General features: G+C 29.6%; 1 protein-coding gene across 5 annotated transcripts in view; it reads right to left on the bottom strand.

Moving 5' to 3' along the window:
* The window catches only part of LOC106785786, a 42,874-nt gene that overhangs the window by 9,711 nt on the left and 17,004 nt on the right, over nt 1–16,159 (bottom strand). For all 5 annotated transcript variants that reach the window (XM_014746511.1, XM_014746510.1, XM_014746514.1 and 2 more), the window contains 23 exons: nt 14,712–14,834; nt 14,243–14,421; nt 13,880–14,127; nt 12,835–13,091; nt 12,510–12,701; nt 11,828–12,010; nt 11,110–11,718; nt 10,804–10,980; nt 10,441–10,624; nt 9,767–10,344; nt 8,569–9,420; nt 7,936–8,323; nt 7,541–7,843; nt 6,827–6,993; nt 6,435–6,719; nt 6,036–6,216; nt 5,722–5,948; nt 5,330–5,614; nt 4,513–4,687; nt 1,612–1,952; nt 931–1,159; nt 484–681; nt 196–399 (listed from right to left, as the gene is read on the bottom strand). In XM_014746511.1, coding sequence (XP_014601997.1) covers nt 196–399; nt 484–681; nt 931–1,159; nt 1,612–1,952; nt 4,513–4,687; nt 5,330–5,614; nt 5,722–5,948; nt 6,036–6,216; nt 6,435–6,719; nt 6,827–6,993; nt 7,541–7,843; nt 7,936–8,323; nt 8,569–9,420; nt 9,767–10,344; nt 10,441–10,624; nt 10,804–10,980; nt 11,110–11,718; nt 11,828–12,010; nt 12,510–12,701; nt 12,835–13,091; nt 13,880–14,127; nt 14,243–14,421; nt 14,712–14,834 — 6,565 coding nt within the window. The remainder of the gene's footprint in view (nt 1–195; nt 400–483; nt 682–930; nt 1,160–1,611; nt 1,953–4,512; nt 4,688–5,329; nt 5,615–5,721; nt 5,949–6,035; nt 6,217–6,434; nt 6,720–6,826; nt 6,994–7,540; nt 7,844–7,935; nt 8,324–8,568; nt 9,421–9,766; nt 10,345–10,440; nt 10,625–10,803; nt 10,981–11,109; nt 11,719–11,827; nt 12,011–12,509; nt 12,702–12,834; nt 13,092–13,879; nt 14,128–14,242; nt 14,422–14,711; nt 14,835–16,159) is intronic.

Consider the following 16,159-nt stretch of genomic DNA (forward strand, 5'->3'; position numbering starts at 1 on the left):
CTGAAAATATTAACAATATATATATATTATATAATTCAATTAGTTATTTCTCTCGTCCAAAAATAAAATTATTAATAAATAATTTTAATACAAATTTGGACATTAAAAAGAACTAGAAGTTAGTTTTGATTAATTGAACGTTTCGTATCTTAATTAATTATAAAATATAATGTATGGGTCTCATGTGTAATTCACCTTTATCGATTTGCAGTATGTAACAATTGCCTTGTTGTCTTATTCTCAATGTTGGTGGTTGTTCCTTAATAGGAATATCATCTTTATACCAATTCACTGTAGGTTCTGGTGTTCCAGTAATTTCAACTTCCATAAGAACACGATCACCACGTTTAACAACTTGTGCTTGCAAACGTCTACCAAATACAGGTGGGAAGATTGTTTCTGAATAAGCAACACGAATGATTTGTTACTTTTGTAATCTTAATTTATACGATTTGTATTTTTCATTGTTATTGGGTTACCTACTTTTGACGACAAGATCAGCAGTACTGCTCGCCGAACCAATTTCATTGTTGGCAGTGCAAGTGTAACGTCCGGCATTTTTCACGTTGACATTTTTCAATTCCAATCGTACGTGATTGTGAGCATAACTCGTCTTGGCACCATCTTTAGCTTGCAATTCTTGTCCGTTCTTTGACCAAGAAATATTCGGTTGCGGATAACCTATATATAATTATTATTAATAAATGTTATGAGAAAATTTTAAATAATTACGATATTAAATTAAAATAAAAAAAAAACAATATTATAAAATGTATTTTCATAATAATTGATTACAACGCGTTTATTACGAAACCACGTTAAAGTTTTGAAAAAAAACTTTTTGTCAACATTGTGGAACACATTGACAATTACAATTCGTAGTAAAAGATTTAAATATTACAAATGTATTTAATATTTTGTTATCCTTACCATCAACGATTCCTTCGAGAATAATATCGGCACCTTGATCAACTATCATTCCCGTTAACGGTGATACAAATCTAGGCGCCGTTGATTTTCTACTTGGTTTTTGAACTTGAACAATTTTCGGATCACGTTTTATACCTTCCTCACCTTGCGACACTACGACGGTTTTTTCTTGACGAATTTCACCAGGTTGATCTTGTATAATCTTTTCGAATTCCTCGATTTTCTGCGACTGATAATTCAATTCTTATTCCATTTTAATCGACAATAAAATAATATTGATATCGTTCTTATTTTAAAACTAACAATAAAGATCAATATAATAATAATAATAAAAAAAAAGTAATAAATAAAGTAAATAAAATTAATGTAAAGATTGTTCTAACACTTTGAATTACATATAACAATTAATTTTTAACACACCTATTATATTTACGATACATTTAGATTTGCAATCAGATTTTCTGAAACTCTGTCTAATACTAAAACATTGTTTTATTATTTAACGTAAAAATATTTCTACAATAAAGACATCTTATTTAACTATACTTTAATGTGTACATTACCTAATCAAAATGCATACAAATGCACACACGAAACAATTAATCAGTTAATTCACAAAGTAACTGATTTTATCAAAGACATTTTTCTGATCAGAATGATATTATAAAGAAAATATATTACCTGAACAACGGGAGGTGCATTATTTTCAGAAGTTGATTGTTCGGTACTATGAACAGTACTTTTGACAGTAACACTGGTAGGTTCCTGTCCAGGTGTTCCCGTTGACGATGACATCATCGATGACATAAACTCCTTTTTCGTAGATGTATGAGTAGTTTTTGATTCCGTAATGGTTTGTGACATTTTAGTTAAAATTTGACTACCCGATCCAGCCTCGTCCGACATTTTTTCAGCCGAAAAATGTTTATCGCTGCTACTTGACGCGTGCATGTCTTCGACAGGTTTTATTTCAACCAACTCAACTATCCTTTCAATACCTTCCTCCCTCTTCGGTTCTATACCTAATAATAATGATAATGATTAATTGAATAATATTATTAGATCAAATCTATCGTCGTATTGTTTATTAATACTTGACCTTCGAATAAAACAAATTAAAAAATTACTCATCGTATCGCGTGACAATTTTTTCGATTTATAACAATCCAACAATTTTAAGTTTTTCTAAAGAAATTTAACAAAATTTTGAAAATAATCTTGTGCGTTTAAATAAATTCATTGAAATTTTGAAAAATTTGTACAAGTTCGATTTTCAAACGATAATGAATTATACAAAAAGAAAAAAAATACAAAAATTGTTGTGATAAATGTTTCGTTTGTTTTTTTTAAATAATCGTTAACGCATATAATAAAATGCAACGTGTCAATCGAACCTCGTTAAACAATTGGATATAATTTTCAAATCATGAGTATATCAAAATAAAAACGTTGAATAATATCTTAAAATAAAGATAAATATGAATCATATTCATACTATTTTGAAAAAGAATATTACGAAAGGGGAAGAGGGTTAATATATCGATCGTTATTTGTTGTTTGACAGTGGAATCTATAAATGCATCGATTTCTTTCAAATCACGAATGTATTAATAGTTGGCACAATTTAATCATACGCAATAGGAACCTCTGCTTAAATTCAAATGTTAGAATTTGTCGTTATTGCGTAACTCAAATCTTATATACATATACATATATATATATATAAATTGTAAAAATATTACACATGAATGAAGAGTAAAATAAATTTACAATTAAATATAAAAATTGAAGAAATAGAAACAAAAGAACCAATTAAATATAAGAAACATAATTCCTATCTATTTGTCAAACGTTTCTAATTTATCCTATATTCGAGTGAAACCAAACGCATTGGCTAGTTACCAAAATGCATAAGTTTTAAACTAACTAAAAGATCGGGGAATGCATTTCTATGTTATCTAGATCGCAATATGCAAATCTGACCTGTCCTGGATAAGTTAAATTAATCGTTGGAAAACCTTGTAGGCGTTGATTCATATTACACACGTATTTTCATATCGGGGAATTCTCTTGTAAACTAAATTCTCTTTAATAAGATTTATAGGGGAAAGAGAAATGGGGGGAAGAAAAAAATAAACCAACAAATTTTTGCGTGGTCTTTTTTTTTTTTTTTTTTTCAAACAAAACCAAAGACACTCGCAAAAAAGAAGAAAAAGAAAAATTGTCTGTCAATTCTTTTAGCACGTTTATAATCATTTCTATCAAAATTCAATATGCAGGTAAGGTAATACTTTAATAGGATTTTAACACCCAGAAGAAGGATCATTTAAATTCCCTGGGTTAGCGATTCTATACTAAGCTACGTATTGGGTATTCGTGCCGACAAAAATAACACGGTTTCTACATGTACATTCTGTTAGTGTGTACGCGCACGTAGTAGTAATAGTAGTGCATTTGAAAGAAATAAAAAAACAAAAAAAAAGAACGTGAGACTGGTATTAAACTTACAAACTTATTTAACCAAAAAAAAAAAAAGAAGAATCACGAAAGTGTTCTACGTTATATCATAATGTATTTTATTTTTTTTACCTTTTTTTTTTCTCAATCCGTATCATTATATTATTATTATCAATAAGAATTATTTTGCGATGTAAAAATTCGAAAGGGGTGATTGTAAAAAAAAATAATAATAATAATCAAATGGCAATCTTGTAATCGTAAGGAAAAAAAAAAAAAAAAGAAGAAAAAAAATAATCTACTTATAGTGATGTGACTCAATAAATAAATGTCTCTTGTATATTCAGCCTATCGAAAAATATAATACGAAAAATGAAGAAATTCTCGTGGTGTTAAACTGCACCCTATGGTTAAAAATAAATTGGTGATCGTATTTAAGAATTGCGCTTGCGCTTTCTGTTAACTCACCCACAATATTGAAATCATTGGTGTATTTCGTTGTCGAGTTTCAATCGAAAATTGATCGAATAATTTTAAATTGTTTTATTAAACCGATACGAGTATTAAAACAATCTTGAAAAAAATTAGACACGTTATAAAAGATTTCTGATTAAAAAAAGGAAAAAAAAAAAGGACAAACCAACCGATTCCTACTTTCAAAAATAGTGCTGGACCCTATCGAATTTCAAAAAAAAAAAAAACTGTGTCACGGCAATTGTGTGTCACACACACACACGCGCGTTCGTTGTTACAATTATAAAATATTGAATAACTTGATTTTACTTGACTTTTACGTTATTTCAATTATCGTGAATGAAATTTTTATCGATAAACATATTATTATAACACTTGTCACGAAAATAAAATGTATTAATAACAAACAAAAAAATGTATAATAAAATGTATTAATATTAATATTAATATAAGTTTCAAAGGGAATTTTGGACGGTTGTTAAATCTTATGAACAATTTATTTTGAACCAGTTGTACGTAATTGTATTAATATTAATTTGGCAATTTTTATTCGATTTAAAAGGGGTGCAACAGAGACACGATGATTAAATTGTACAACGAAAGAAAATATGAGTAGACAAATAAAATAATTAAATAAATAAATAAACTCACCGATTTCTAATTTGGCGTTGCAAGTGGCCTTACCGGCGGTGTTTTCCGCCACGCAGGATATTGTTCCAGCATGCGAACTTCCGGTTTCTGGTATGGTCAATACCTGCCGATCTCCACTAACGGAAACTAAGAAATCTTTTCCATGGACAGGTCGATCGTTGAACAACCACTGAATCTAAATATCGAAAATTATAAAATATATTTCTTTTTTATTTCAATACGTTTCTTTTTTCTTCTCGTAAAAAATTATTTCTTATTGTATTTAATTATATATTCGATATATGTATTTAATATTTAATCAACGAATAACATTTTTTCTCGATGAATGAATGAATGAATGAATAGATGGATTGATTCGAACGACGACAAGTCGAACGAACTTCTGCCGAAAAGTTTCTTCTTTCGGTTCCGTTCCGTTCCGTAAACTTCTTGCACACTCGCAGATTTTCAAACGTGATACATCGGTACAAGGTTTAAATATAACCCGGTAGCACGAAATTACTCTTGGTCGGTTACCTCCTCTAACAGTCTAGCCAACCTTTCTATAACTAATACTCGATTCGAGATATATATCGAAGAGAAAAAAACATTCTTTTCATTCGTAATATATAAGATTTGACCTTGTAACATCGATTAGTATTGTTTATAACGTTGATCGTAAGTGATCCACAAATATCGATAATTTTGTCATCGTTAATTGAACGTATAATGAATACAAAATATTTCGTCATTTTTTTGTCACATATATATATATATATATATATGTATTTTATTATTTAATTAATGAATAAAAGTATATGAATATAAAATTGTTTACCTTAGGTACGGGTTTTCCAATCACAATGCATTCAAATTTGGTTGACACACCTTCCGGTACGATTCTGTTAATAAATTTTTCTTTAAAACTAGGTGCTATCAATTTCTCTTCCATTTTGACGAATTCTTCTTTCTTCCTAAAATCGGTCAACGATCGAACGACCAATCTGGCAAAAGCTTTAGCCTCCCCGCTAATATTCGTGGCCTTGACTACGTAATTACCTTTGTCTTCTGGTATCGTTGATAAAATTTTCAACGTAATCGTACCATCTTCTTTTTCTTTAATCTATTCTCATCGTGTATCAATAATAATAATAATATATTATAAATAAATTAATTGATTGAGAAATCGAGAATAATATTATAAAAATATATATAATAATTACGACTCACCAATATTCTATTATCCGTTATGATTTCATTATTATCAAAATACCATTTGACTTCTGGTTTTGGTTCACCAATTACTGCACATTCAAAACTTGCATCCTCTCCTTCGGCTACCAAAGAATCGGTTGGCAATTTAACGAATTTCGGTGGTGAACTTGGTACCGTTGAAGAAACGGATACTTCTTTTTTATCCTTCGAATCTACCACCTCTTCCGAATTACGAGAAATTCCTAATGATAATATGTAAAATTATTTGTGAATCAAATCAATTTAAAAATCTAATTGATTGTATAAATTAATTTTCTAACGTGACTTACGTAATACTTTTAATGTACATTGACTAGAAGTTTCACCACCAGAATTAATTGCAACTACTTTGTAAATACCGGCATCGTCCACGTAAGCTTCGTGAATAATCAAAGAACATTTGTCACCTTGAAATAATAATTGAAAATCTGCCGATTCTTTTACGGGTTTATCGTTGTGATACCAGATCACCTAAATCAAATATATTTCGTTAATATTAAAAATAGATTTTAAAATAATGTCGATAAAATAATAACATTTATTTAGTAACATAAATTATTTCATTTGAATTTAATCATAATATCAATGTTTTTCATTTTTTAAAACCTTTTCAGTTTTTATGAATAATAATAATGATATTAATTTAAAAATATAGAAGAAAAATTTGATTAAATGGAACAAAGAATTACCTCAGGTTCAGGTTGACCAACTATAACACAATCCAATCTTACAGCATGTCCTTCGAAAATTTCGTGATCCTTTAAACGTAATTGAATTTTAGGTTCTGTTGGTTCCATGTCGCTACAAGCAAATTCGGAATCACTTGTTTCACGACGAAGTAATCCTTTAACCGATACATTGCAAGATACACTGGCATCACCAACATCATTTTTAGCTGTTACTGTATAACAACCGGCATCTTTTGGAAATGCTTCAGAAATGATCAAACTTGTTCGACCACTCTCAGTTTGAATCTGAAACAATTAACAAATGAAACATATCATTCGAATGAACAAAAAAGTAATAGAAAAGAAATAATAAAACATTAAAATCAACATTTTTCTCATTAGAAAATAATTACTTTGGTGTGAGTGGTCTCATCGATTGGTTTTCCATCATGGGTCCAAAATAATTCTGGCATTGGATTACCGGTAGCTTCGCATTCCAATTTGACTCTTTGTCCTGCTCTTGCCATAGCGTTGGATAATGGTGTCAAGAAATATGGTTTTTCCGTAGACGTTTCTATGGCTATAACATTAAATATTACATTTGATCTTAAAATATAAAATTGTATAATTCAATTAAATATACAAATAATATAATAATAAAATTGTATATAATCATATTAAAAATAATATGATCTCGAATAAATAATAATAATAATAATTGTATATGACTCAAAAAAAGAATAAAATAAAATAATTGCATAATCATATTAAAAATAATATGATCCAATAAATAATAATTACAATTGTATGTGATCCAAAGAAACAATTTAAAAAATTGTATAATCATATTAAAAATAGTATAATCCAATAAATAATAATTATAATTGTATGTGTGATCCAAAATAAAAAATTAAAAAATTGTATAATCATATTAAAAATAATATGATCTCGAATAAATAATAATAATAATTGTATGTGATCCAAAAACAATTTAAAAAATTGTATAATCATATTAAAAATAGTATGATCCAATAAATAATAATTACAATTGTATGTGATCCAAAAAACAATTTAAAAAATTGTATAATCATATTAAAAATAATATGATACAATAAATAAAAGCTTACATTTTACATTAAGTACAGCAGAAGTAGACACTTGTCCAAGCCTATTGGTAGCTTTGCAAGTATAAATTCCTTTATCGTCTAAGAATACTTCTTCAAAACTCAAACAAGCTTCCCCATTGTTATATGTTATAATATAATCGGGAGAATTATCGATATTGGTTTCGTTTTTATACCACTGAACTGTCGGTAATGGATTTCCTTCAACCGTACATTCCAATCTATGGGAAGTACCTTCAATTGCAGTAGATTGTTTTAATTCTTTGACGAAAACAGGAGGATTTGGTTGTTCCTCGGGTGCAGTTTCTAGATAAAAACAAATTATTTGAATAGAAACATTCGTTCTGATTCATTTGTTAAATTACAAAATTCAATATATTAATACTTTTATTATTTACCTTTTACCGTTAACGTTGCAGATGTTTCAGCAGATCCAAGATTATTAAATGCCTTGCAAGTGAATCTTGCAGAATCTTCGGCAAATGTTTCTTCTATCGTAAGAGTACAAATTCCTTGATGGAAAGTTGTAAGATAATCGGGATTATTTAAAATCGATATACTATCCTTATACCAAACAACTTCTGGTATTGGATATCCAATTAAACGACATTCGAAAGTAAATCTTTCACCTTCCTGAACGGTTGCATCGTTCAAAGGAATAGTAAACTCCGGGGATACCTTTTGTTCAATTTCGTGCACCATTGTTTTATGGGATTCTTCGATTATCGTTTGCTTCGGTGGGCTTGGTTCTTTTTGTACGATCGGTACGATCTTTTCTATTTCCATCTAAAATACAATTGAACGATTCAATTTCATTCAATTTATAATTGTCGTGTTAATTATTGCGATAGGTGTTATGTCTAATTTATATGAAATACAAATTTATTTAATAATTTATTTCATATAATATATAAAATATATAAAATAATATAAATCATAAAATATAAATTTGTTTTCTATTTTTGTTTTTATTTTATATTTTATATATATATATATATTTATATATTTATATTCGTATATATTTTTTGTACCTTTTGCAAAATATGAATTTCCTTTTTCGTAACAGCCGACGACGTATGAGTTTCGTGAATATATTTTTCATCCGTATCATCAAATTTATCCGTTTGTGCTGATACAGAAAATAACGTTGGCGGTGATGATGATGGTTTCGGTATCGATGAAACTTTTTGTGCTTCGATCTTAGCAAGTTGTTCTTCTTTCAATCTATTGGCTTCTATTTCAGCACGTTCCAAAGTTTCGGCAGCAAGTTTTTCCGCAATTTTTCTCGCATTTTCAGCTTCCATTCTGGCCGCCTCGGCAGCTGCCATTTCGATTTTAACCGCGTTTAATTTTTCATCGGCCTCTAATTTTTCCATTCTCAATTTTTCCCTCAAATCTTCGGCATTTTGTAAATTTTGAATCAACGTACGCAATTCCGACGAAATAACCGCGAACGAATCCAACATTTGACGATTTTCAACGATTACTTCGTTGAATTGAGGTAATCTGTCGATACCAAAGGTAATCGTTGACAATTCTTTCAATTTTTCAATTCTATTATCTTGATTTTGTTCACCAGGTTTCAAATAATTATCGATTTCCTCGAGCAAATTCATAGCATCTTTCGGAACTTTCACGCTGGTAGCTTTCCTTGCAATTACTATCAAAAGTTTACCACCCTCTCTATACCATTCTTTGGCTTCTTCCAATAATTCGAAATATTGTATACACAATGCCATACGTTTTTTAATATTATCCATGCGCAATTTCAAATCCCTGAATCTTTCCTTCAACGATGTCAAATCGTTTCTAACGTGCGGAGTAGAAATTACTATTGTTTCTTCCGTTGTTCTAACAAATACGTCTATTCTTTGTTCCAACATCTATAAAATTGTATAAAGAACAACAACAATAATAATAATAAATATTTATGCAAAATTCGTCGTAAAAAAAAGGCGTATATATTTTTATAATTAATTCAAAAAAAGTTCGTGCATTTATTTCATTACAAATTTTCATTACAAATTTCATAATGGTTTGTAAGTTTTTTTTTTCGTTCGTAAAATTTTAATTTAAAAAAAGAAAGAAACAAACAAAAAAATGCACGAACTTTTGGTTCATTTTTATATTCATAATTTAATATTTCACGAATTAATGATAGCAACGATAAAAATAATTTATTAAATTATTTGTAATGTTTTTTTTTTTCGGATTAAAATTACAACTTACCGTCATAGTTGCCTCGAATTGATTGAAAGCACTGGCCGCCGTTTTGGCAGCTTGCAAATTTTCGTTAAATTTCGCATCAACGGTTTGCAATTGATCGTTCAAATCGCGCAAATCCGAATCGATTCGCGAAAGATCTTCGCCGAATATGCAAATTCTACGATGTTCCTCGATGCGGGTTAACGTATGAACGGTAAATGATTGAAAAGGTGAAACAACGTTGTCCAATGCTAATCTCAATTTATCGATATCCTGTAAAGCAGCTTCCGTTGGTTCGAATAATTTAATCTTACCGATGATTACTTCAATTTCCGTTTGAATACGTTTCAAAGAATCCGCAATTGTTCGTTTGATCGTTTCAAAATCATTCGAAACCGAATCCACGTCGTACGATTTCGTATAAGACGTAACATGATCGACTTTATTTTTAGCATCTTCTATTTTGTGTTCGAGTTCGTGAAGATTTTCGAATATTAAAATTAATGATGTCAACAAATCTTTGTAATTATCAGCCGTGGAATGTAATTTTTCGTACATCTGTGATAATCTTTCTGCAATTTGTCGATCTACGTGCATCTCACCTGATAAATGTAACGAATTTCGAAATTAAAATAAAATTATAGATAATAAATCTTGAAAGATGAAAACTAAAGGATTAAGATAAGATTGTTCCTCACCTTTTTCTACCAAATTATCAATACTTTTAATTCTTGAATCTAATTCGTCAACTGCTTTGTTTAATTCAGGTAATATACGTCTTTTGGATCCTTCCAAATCACGGAGTATTGAATCAACTCGTATCGATTGACACGTTATTACTGGATACAATTGTTCGCCAAATTTCGAAACCCATTCTAACGTCTGAAATGTTTAATTATAAAAATATAATAGAATTATTTGAATGTTACTTTATATAAGTATCGTTTATTACCAAATTTTCTTAAGTAACGATTCGATCTCAATTTGTTTCTTTTTTTGGATCAAAACAATTATTATTATATTAATCAAATAAAATAAAATAAACCAATGAATCAACCAACCCTAGTACTTTCTTCGATTTTACGTTCATGTTCGATTCGTCGTTCCTTCAACGTTTTGATAGTCGTTTGCCATTTTTCCCAAGATTCCGTGATTGTTAATTGCCTGTTTGCAAAGATTTCCAACAATGTTTGCACGCACAAGCATGCTCTCGTTACATCCAAATACGGATCATTTATCTGAAAAATAAATATCAAAAAAAGTAATATAATAATAATATTCTCGTATATCAAATCTCAAATTCCTAGAAAATAATTATGCAACACTATTGAAATATTTAATTTAAATGAATTTTTTTTTCAAGATACCTTGGCAGCTTCGTCTAGAAAAACTTTGCCACTGTTGGACAATCTTAAATAAATCGGTTGAAGTGTTTTCCATTTGTTAATCAAATCCTCGATTTTAGATTCGTTCAAAAGGTCATTACAATTTTCCAAATTATTCTCAAACGTTTCTATTTTATTTCTCAATTCGTCAATTATTTCATGAAACTGTACGTAAAGATAACCAAAATCTATCCTACGTGCAACGATATTTTTCGTTTTACTCCACGAATTTTGCAACTCGACAATTTTCGTTTGAAATTCACGTTTTTGCGAATCGTCCAATCTTTCGCGTATCGGTAATATCTCAAATTCCAAATGTTCCACTTCGTTGTTACGTTTTTCTAAATCATCCAAAAGTTGACTGTGAAGTTTATAAAAATCATTGGCCATTGGTAGATCGCTGCCCATATCCTGATGACCTTTAAGAAAAGCATCGGCAATGTTGTTCAACCAAACGTGCAATTCATCGTGTTTTTCCATAAAAATATTAATCATTCTCGATATCTCAAGATTTTCTTCCTCGTTAGCTGTGCATCGTTGTAACAAACGTATCTTACGATTCTCGAGTTCTTCAACTGTACGTCTGACACCCTGTTAAATTGAACAAAACAAAACAAAAGGTATAGACCAATTAGATAAACCTATTAACCGTTAAGACGTAATAATAATTAGACATTTAGAAATAATGACGTGATTTAACCTCAGCTCCGGGCGCACCTCTTCCCGTAATATCTAGCAATGCATATCCTTCCATCAAAGGTTTAGAAGTAACATCCTCGATCGTGTTAACCATTTGACCATGGAAACGTGCTAAGCGTGTTGAAAACGGTGGATGTTCTGTCGTCACCAGTTGAATCTCCAATTGATCCAATTTCGTAATAGCCTAACGTTCATAAAAATCCCCATACACACACAAACAACAAATTATTAGATATATTAAATAATAAATTTATTATTTTTTAGATGAATATAAGTACCTTAAAGTTCTAATATTTTTTCATGTTGTAATATTTAGAAAAAAATAATATTTTTTAAATATAATCATTTGTGTTTTAAATAAATATTAATAAGGAATACAAAATTTTAAATATATAAATATACAGGGTGGTCCATCAATTATTATAACACCCTAATACAATATTATATTGAAATATTAATAAATCCTAAATATATATATATTTTTCTATATATCAAAAAGATGAATAACGAACCAAATATAAATGTTATTATATACTTCAAAGTACTACAATGATATAACTCGTCATCCTCAATTAAAAGGTTAAAGGGTAGAAGGGAGGGGGTAGGGGGTAGGGTGTCATAGATTTGGTAAACTAAATCAACAACAAGATGACGTCATTTGAATGAACGATTTAGGTACTGACCGATCTTGCGGCCTCGAAAAATGCCACTGCTCTGTTCAACAATGTCTCATACTGATCCAAATCGTTGACATAATCGGCCGCAGCACCGAGTATAGCGTATGCTTGTTCGGTAGCTTGCTCACCAGCAAAGTGTCCCGATGACACCAATCGTTCTGTTGATTTCGTAATCTTGATTGATCGATCTTGAAACTCCTGAAGGAAACAAAACAAATTCAATGAATAAGACGTTTAACTTTTCCTAGCCCCCCCCCACCTCCCTCCCTCAATTATTTTTTTTTTATATCGATTGAACGAGTTTAGAAAAATGAATTAAACCAAAAAGTACCTTAGCTTCGGTCTGCAATTTTTTCAATTCGAAAAGAAGTAATTCTGCACTGGAAGACGTGTCACCTAATTGATCGCAACTGCTGGACAATGCTGAAATTCTATCGTTAAGAATCTCTTCCAAATCTCGTAAATCTGTAGCCAATAATGCAAGCGCAAGACATTGTTCCAATTGTGTTTTTCTACTACGAAAGGAAGCTTCTATCAAACGTCTTTTATCGTGAAGATCTTCCAACCATCTTTCTACCTTCAACACGGCTGAAATTTCAAACGAATTAAATCATATTTCTTTGCATTTAATTTTTATCGTAGATTTTATTTAGAAAAATTTTACGTAGACAAACACACTGAACCACATTCGAAATTATTTTATCGTAAAAATAATTGTATTCGTAATATTATTATTATTTGTTATTGTCATCGTGTAATTTAATTATCAAATTATCATATTAATATTATTTTCTCTCGTAATATAATCGTTATACAGTTATTATTGTCGTATTATCATTATTATGCTTTTATTATTATCATTCTTTTTTTTTTCCCCCTAACAATCAGACAATTGTTTGGTTTACGATAAAATATCACGCGGGGACCACGGTCAAGCGTGTTTCATTTATAACTTGTAATTCTATATGAGATTTCTTACATATTATTGTCATTATTACGATTGTTATATATATTGTTGGTAGTAAGATTATTCAATGTAAAAATCCCCTCCCTAGAGACCCCACTTTATCTCCGCCTACAATTTCTCTTTACCAATAGGCTCATTAATAACCCCCATCACCATTTCTTTAGTTTTACTTTGTTTTCCTAAAAACTCGATATAAGTTATACATTTCAATTTACGATTATTATCGTAAACTACTTTAAAAAATGATTATCAAATTCTACAAATATTAAAGTATGAAAATATTAAAATTATTGAATTTATTTATTATAATATTAAAACGCGAGTTCTCATTGAATTTGTAAATAATTTTAAATATAAAAATGATCGCGAAAATATATCGTAACAATGTTATCAAACAATTTTGACTTACCGTGATCAGCGTCAATTTTGATTTTATCCGGTCTGGAATCCAAAGTACCTTCGTTAGCAATTTCCTTTAATTTATCCAACAAAGTTTTTCCTTCTTGCAATGCACCCATCAATGCTTCGAGCATGGTCTTTCTAAGATCGTGTATCTTCGAAAGAAAATTCTTCACTGCTTCAATTTCGATTGGTAACAAATGATCGTTGCATGCCATCTCGAGAGCTTTCATACTCTCTCCGCATTCATCTGCACGACTATTCAAACAAAATACAACGATTATATTATCCTTCGTGATATGATTATCCTAATTCACTTTCTCGCAAACAATTTTTAAATTCTGTTAGTGTTAATCGATATCGTAATACGTACCATTGAAACAATACGTTCGAATCGAGAATTTGTTTTCTTCTTTCCAACAAATCATTAACATCACGCCACGCTTGACCCAAAGTTTCGGCCATAGCTGCATAAATTTCAGCCCTTGGTCTTTGAGTTGATATCAATTGATCCGCTTGACGTAATAATTCTTCAACCGGACTTTGTTTACTCTAAATCATCAAATATAAAACGATTTATCAACATTTATTATATTAACTTTTTTTTTTTTCATTTGCATTATCAATTTATTCATTAATATTCTTCTTCTCTCTTTATTCTTTAAATTGACAAATATTACGAATGAAAAAAAAGAAAAAATACATTCAAGCATCCATACGTAATCGACATTTTGTATATTCATTATTATTATTATTATTATTTGCTATTTTTATTTAATATTTGCCTTTTTTTCTTATTAATTTCTTTTTTTCTTTTCATTTACGATTACTTAATTTCTTACCTGCAATCGCAAAAGAACTTCATTGTGAGAGTTTGACAATTCTGTGGCTTCTTTCACCGTAGAACCGAGTTTCGTTAATTCCGGTTGCACCTCCAATACTTTCAATCGTAACCATTCTCCACTCTAAATAAATCAAAAAAACAAAAAAAGAAAAGAAAGATTATTTATATAACTGTCCGATATAATATATGTTACCGTCAAAGCTAGAAATCAGTCATTGCTAGTAATTTTTCGGCATTACAATGAATGCAAAGAGCCAATAACACAAAAAACAATAATACAAATTATTATTACGAACAAAAACGATTTCTCTTACATTCTTTACAAATCTTTACCTCCTTGAAAGATTTTCATTGAAATAACAATGACACTAACGTTTGAAAATCATTCTCGCATTAAAATGATCACTGTGGTGTGATCGCATTTAACGAATGAATAGTTTTCATCAACGTGAGATCTATTTCGATGGCATCACCTCTAACAGACAAGCTGTTTTGTTTGATTATTCAACAACCGAAATACCACTCGTCCTACTTTTTTTTTTCTCTCTCTTTCTCTGTTTTTTTTCTTCCTCACCCTTTCCTTAACCCCGTCCCCCAACCTCCCACACCCTCACCCCTTATTCTATTTGACGATGTTCAATAACGAGCTCAGAAACTCGTATAAATATTTCTAGCTTTTCTATTCTTCCGTGATGGATGTTAAAATACTCAAACGTCCTCTCCCCTACCCCCCCCCTGTACCTCCTTCTACCCTCCCTCTTCCATCCGTCGTTCGTTTTCTCAAATATAAGGGGTTCCATTTAATGCAAGAAAATTTACGATTTACGATTTACGATTTACGATTTACGATTTACGATTTACGATTTACGATTTATTCGCGTGTAACCTGGTGGTATTATAATTACTAACGAATTACGTTAGTTTAAAATGCGTATGGCAAGAACGAAAGTGGCACTATTTAAATTGAAGGGTACGTGTGTCGAGAACGACGCACAACTACCATTTATGTAAATTTTCTTAACGATTATGAAAATATAATATGTTATTCTTCGCGACGTTGAGAGTATATTTTATTTACGCGTATTTTATATCAATTTCTAGACTACCAGTGATTTTTTGAAGAAAAAAAAAAATTAATATTGATGTATAAAAATAAATTGTAATATTCGATCTCTTTCATCAAAGTGTTTTAAAATGATATGTCGACATTTTACTCTGTGAATCTTGACATTCTCCAATTTCGATCTTTCACGTTAACACATGTATGTATATATATATGTTTTTAGCATAATTATAGGATATTCATTTTTCATAATTGTTTTTATAATTTTATTAGGCGATCATTTTTGTTAAAAAAAAAAAAAAACAAAATAAATAAATAAATTATTTAAGTATAAAAATATCATACATATAATCGGATTTTCTGATTCATAGTGCATATATATA

Source organism: Polistes canadensis, unplaced genomic scaffold, assembly GCF_001313835.1.
Source record: "Polistes canadensis isolate GaletaPanama2010 unplaced genomic scaffold, ASM131383v1 scaffold_57, whole genome shotgun sequence".
NCBI lineage: Eukaryota > Metazoa > Arthropoda > Insecta > Hymenoptera > Vespidae > Polistes > Polistes canadensis.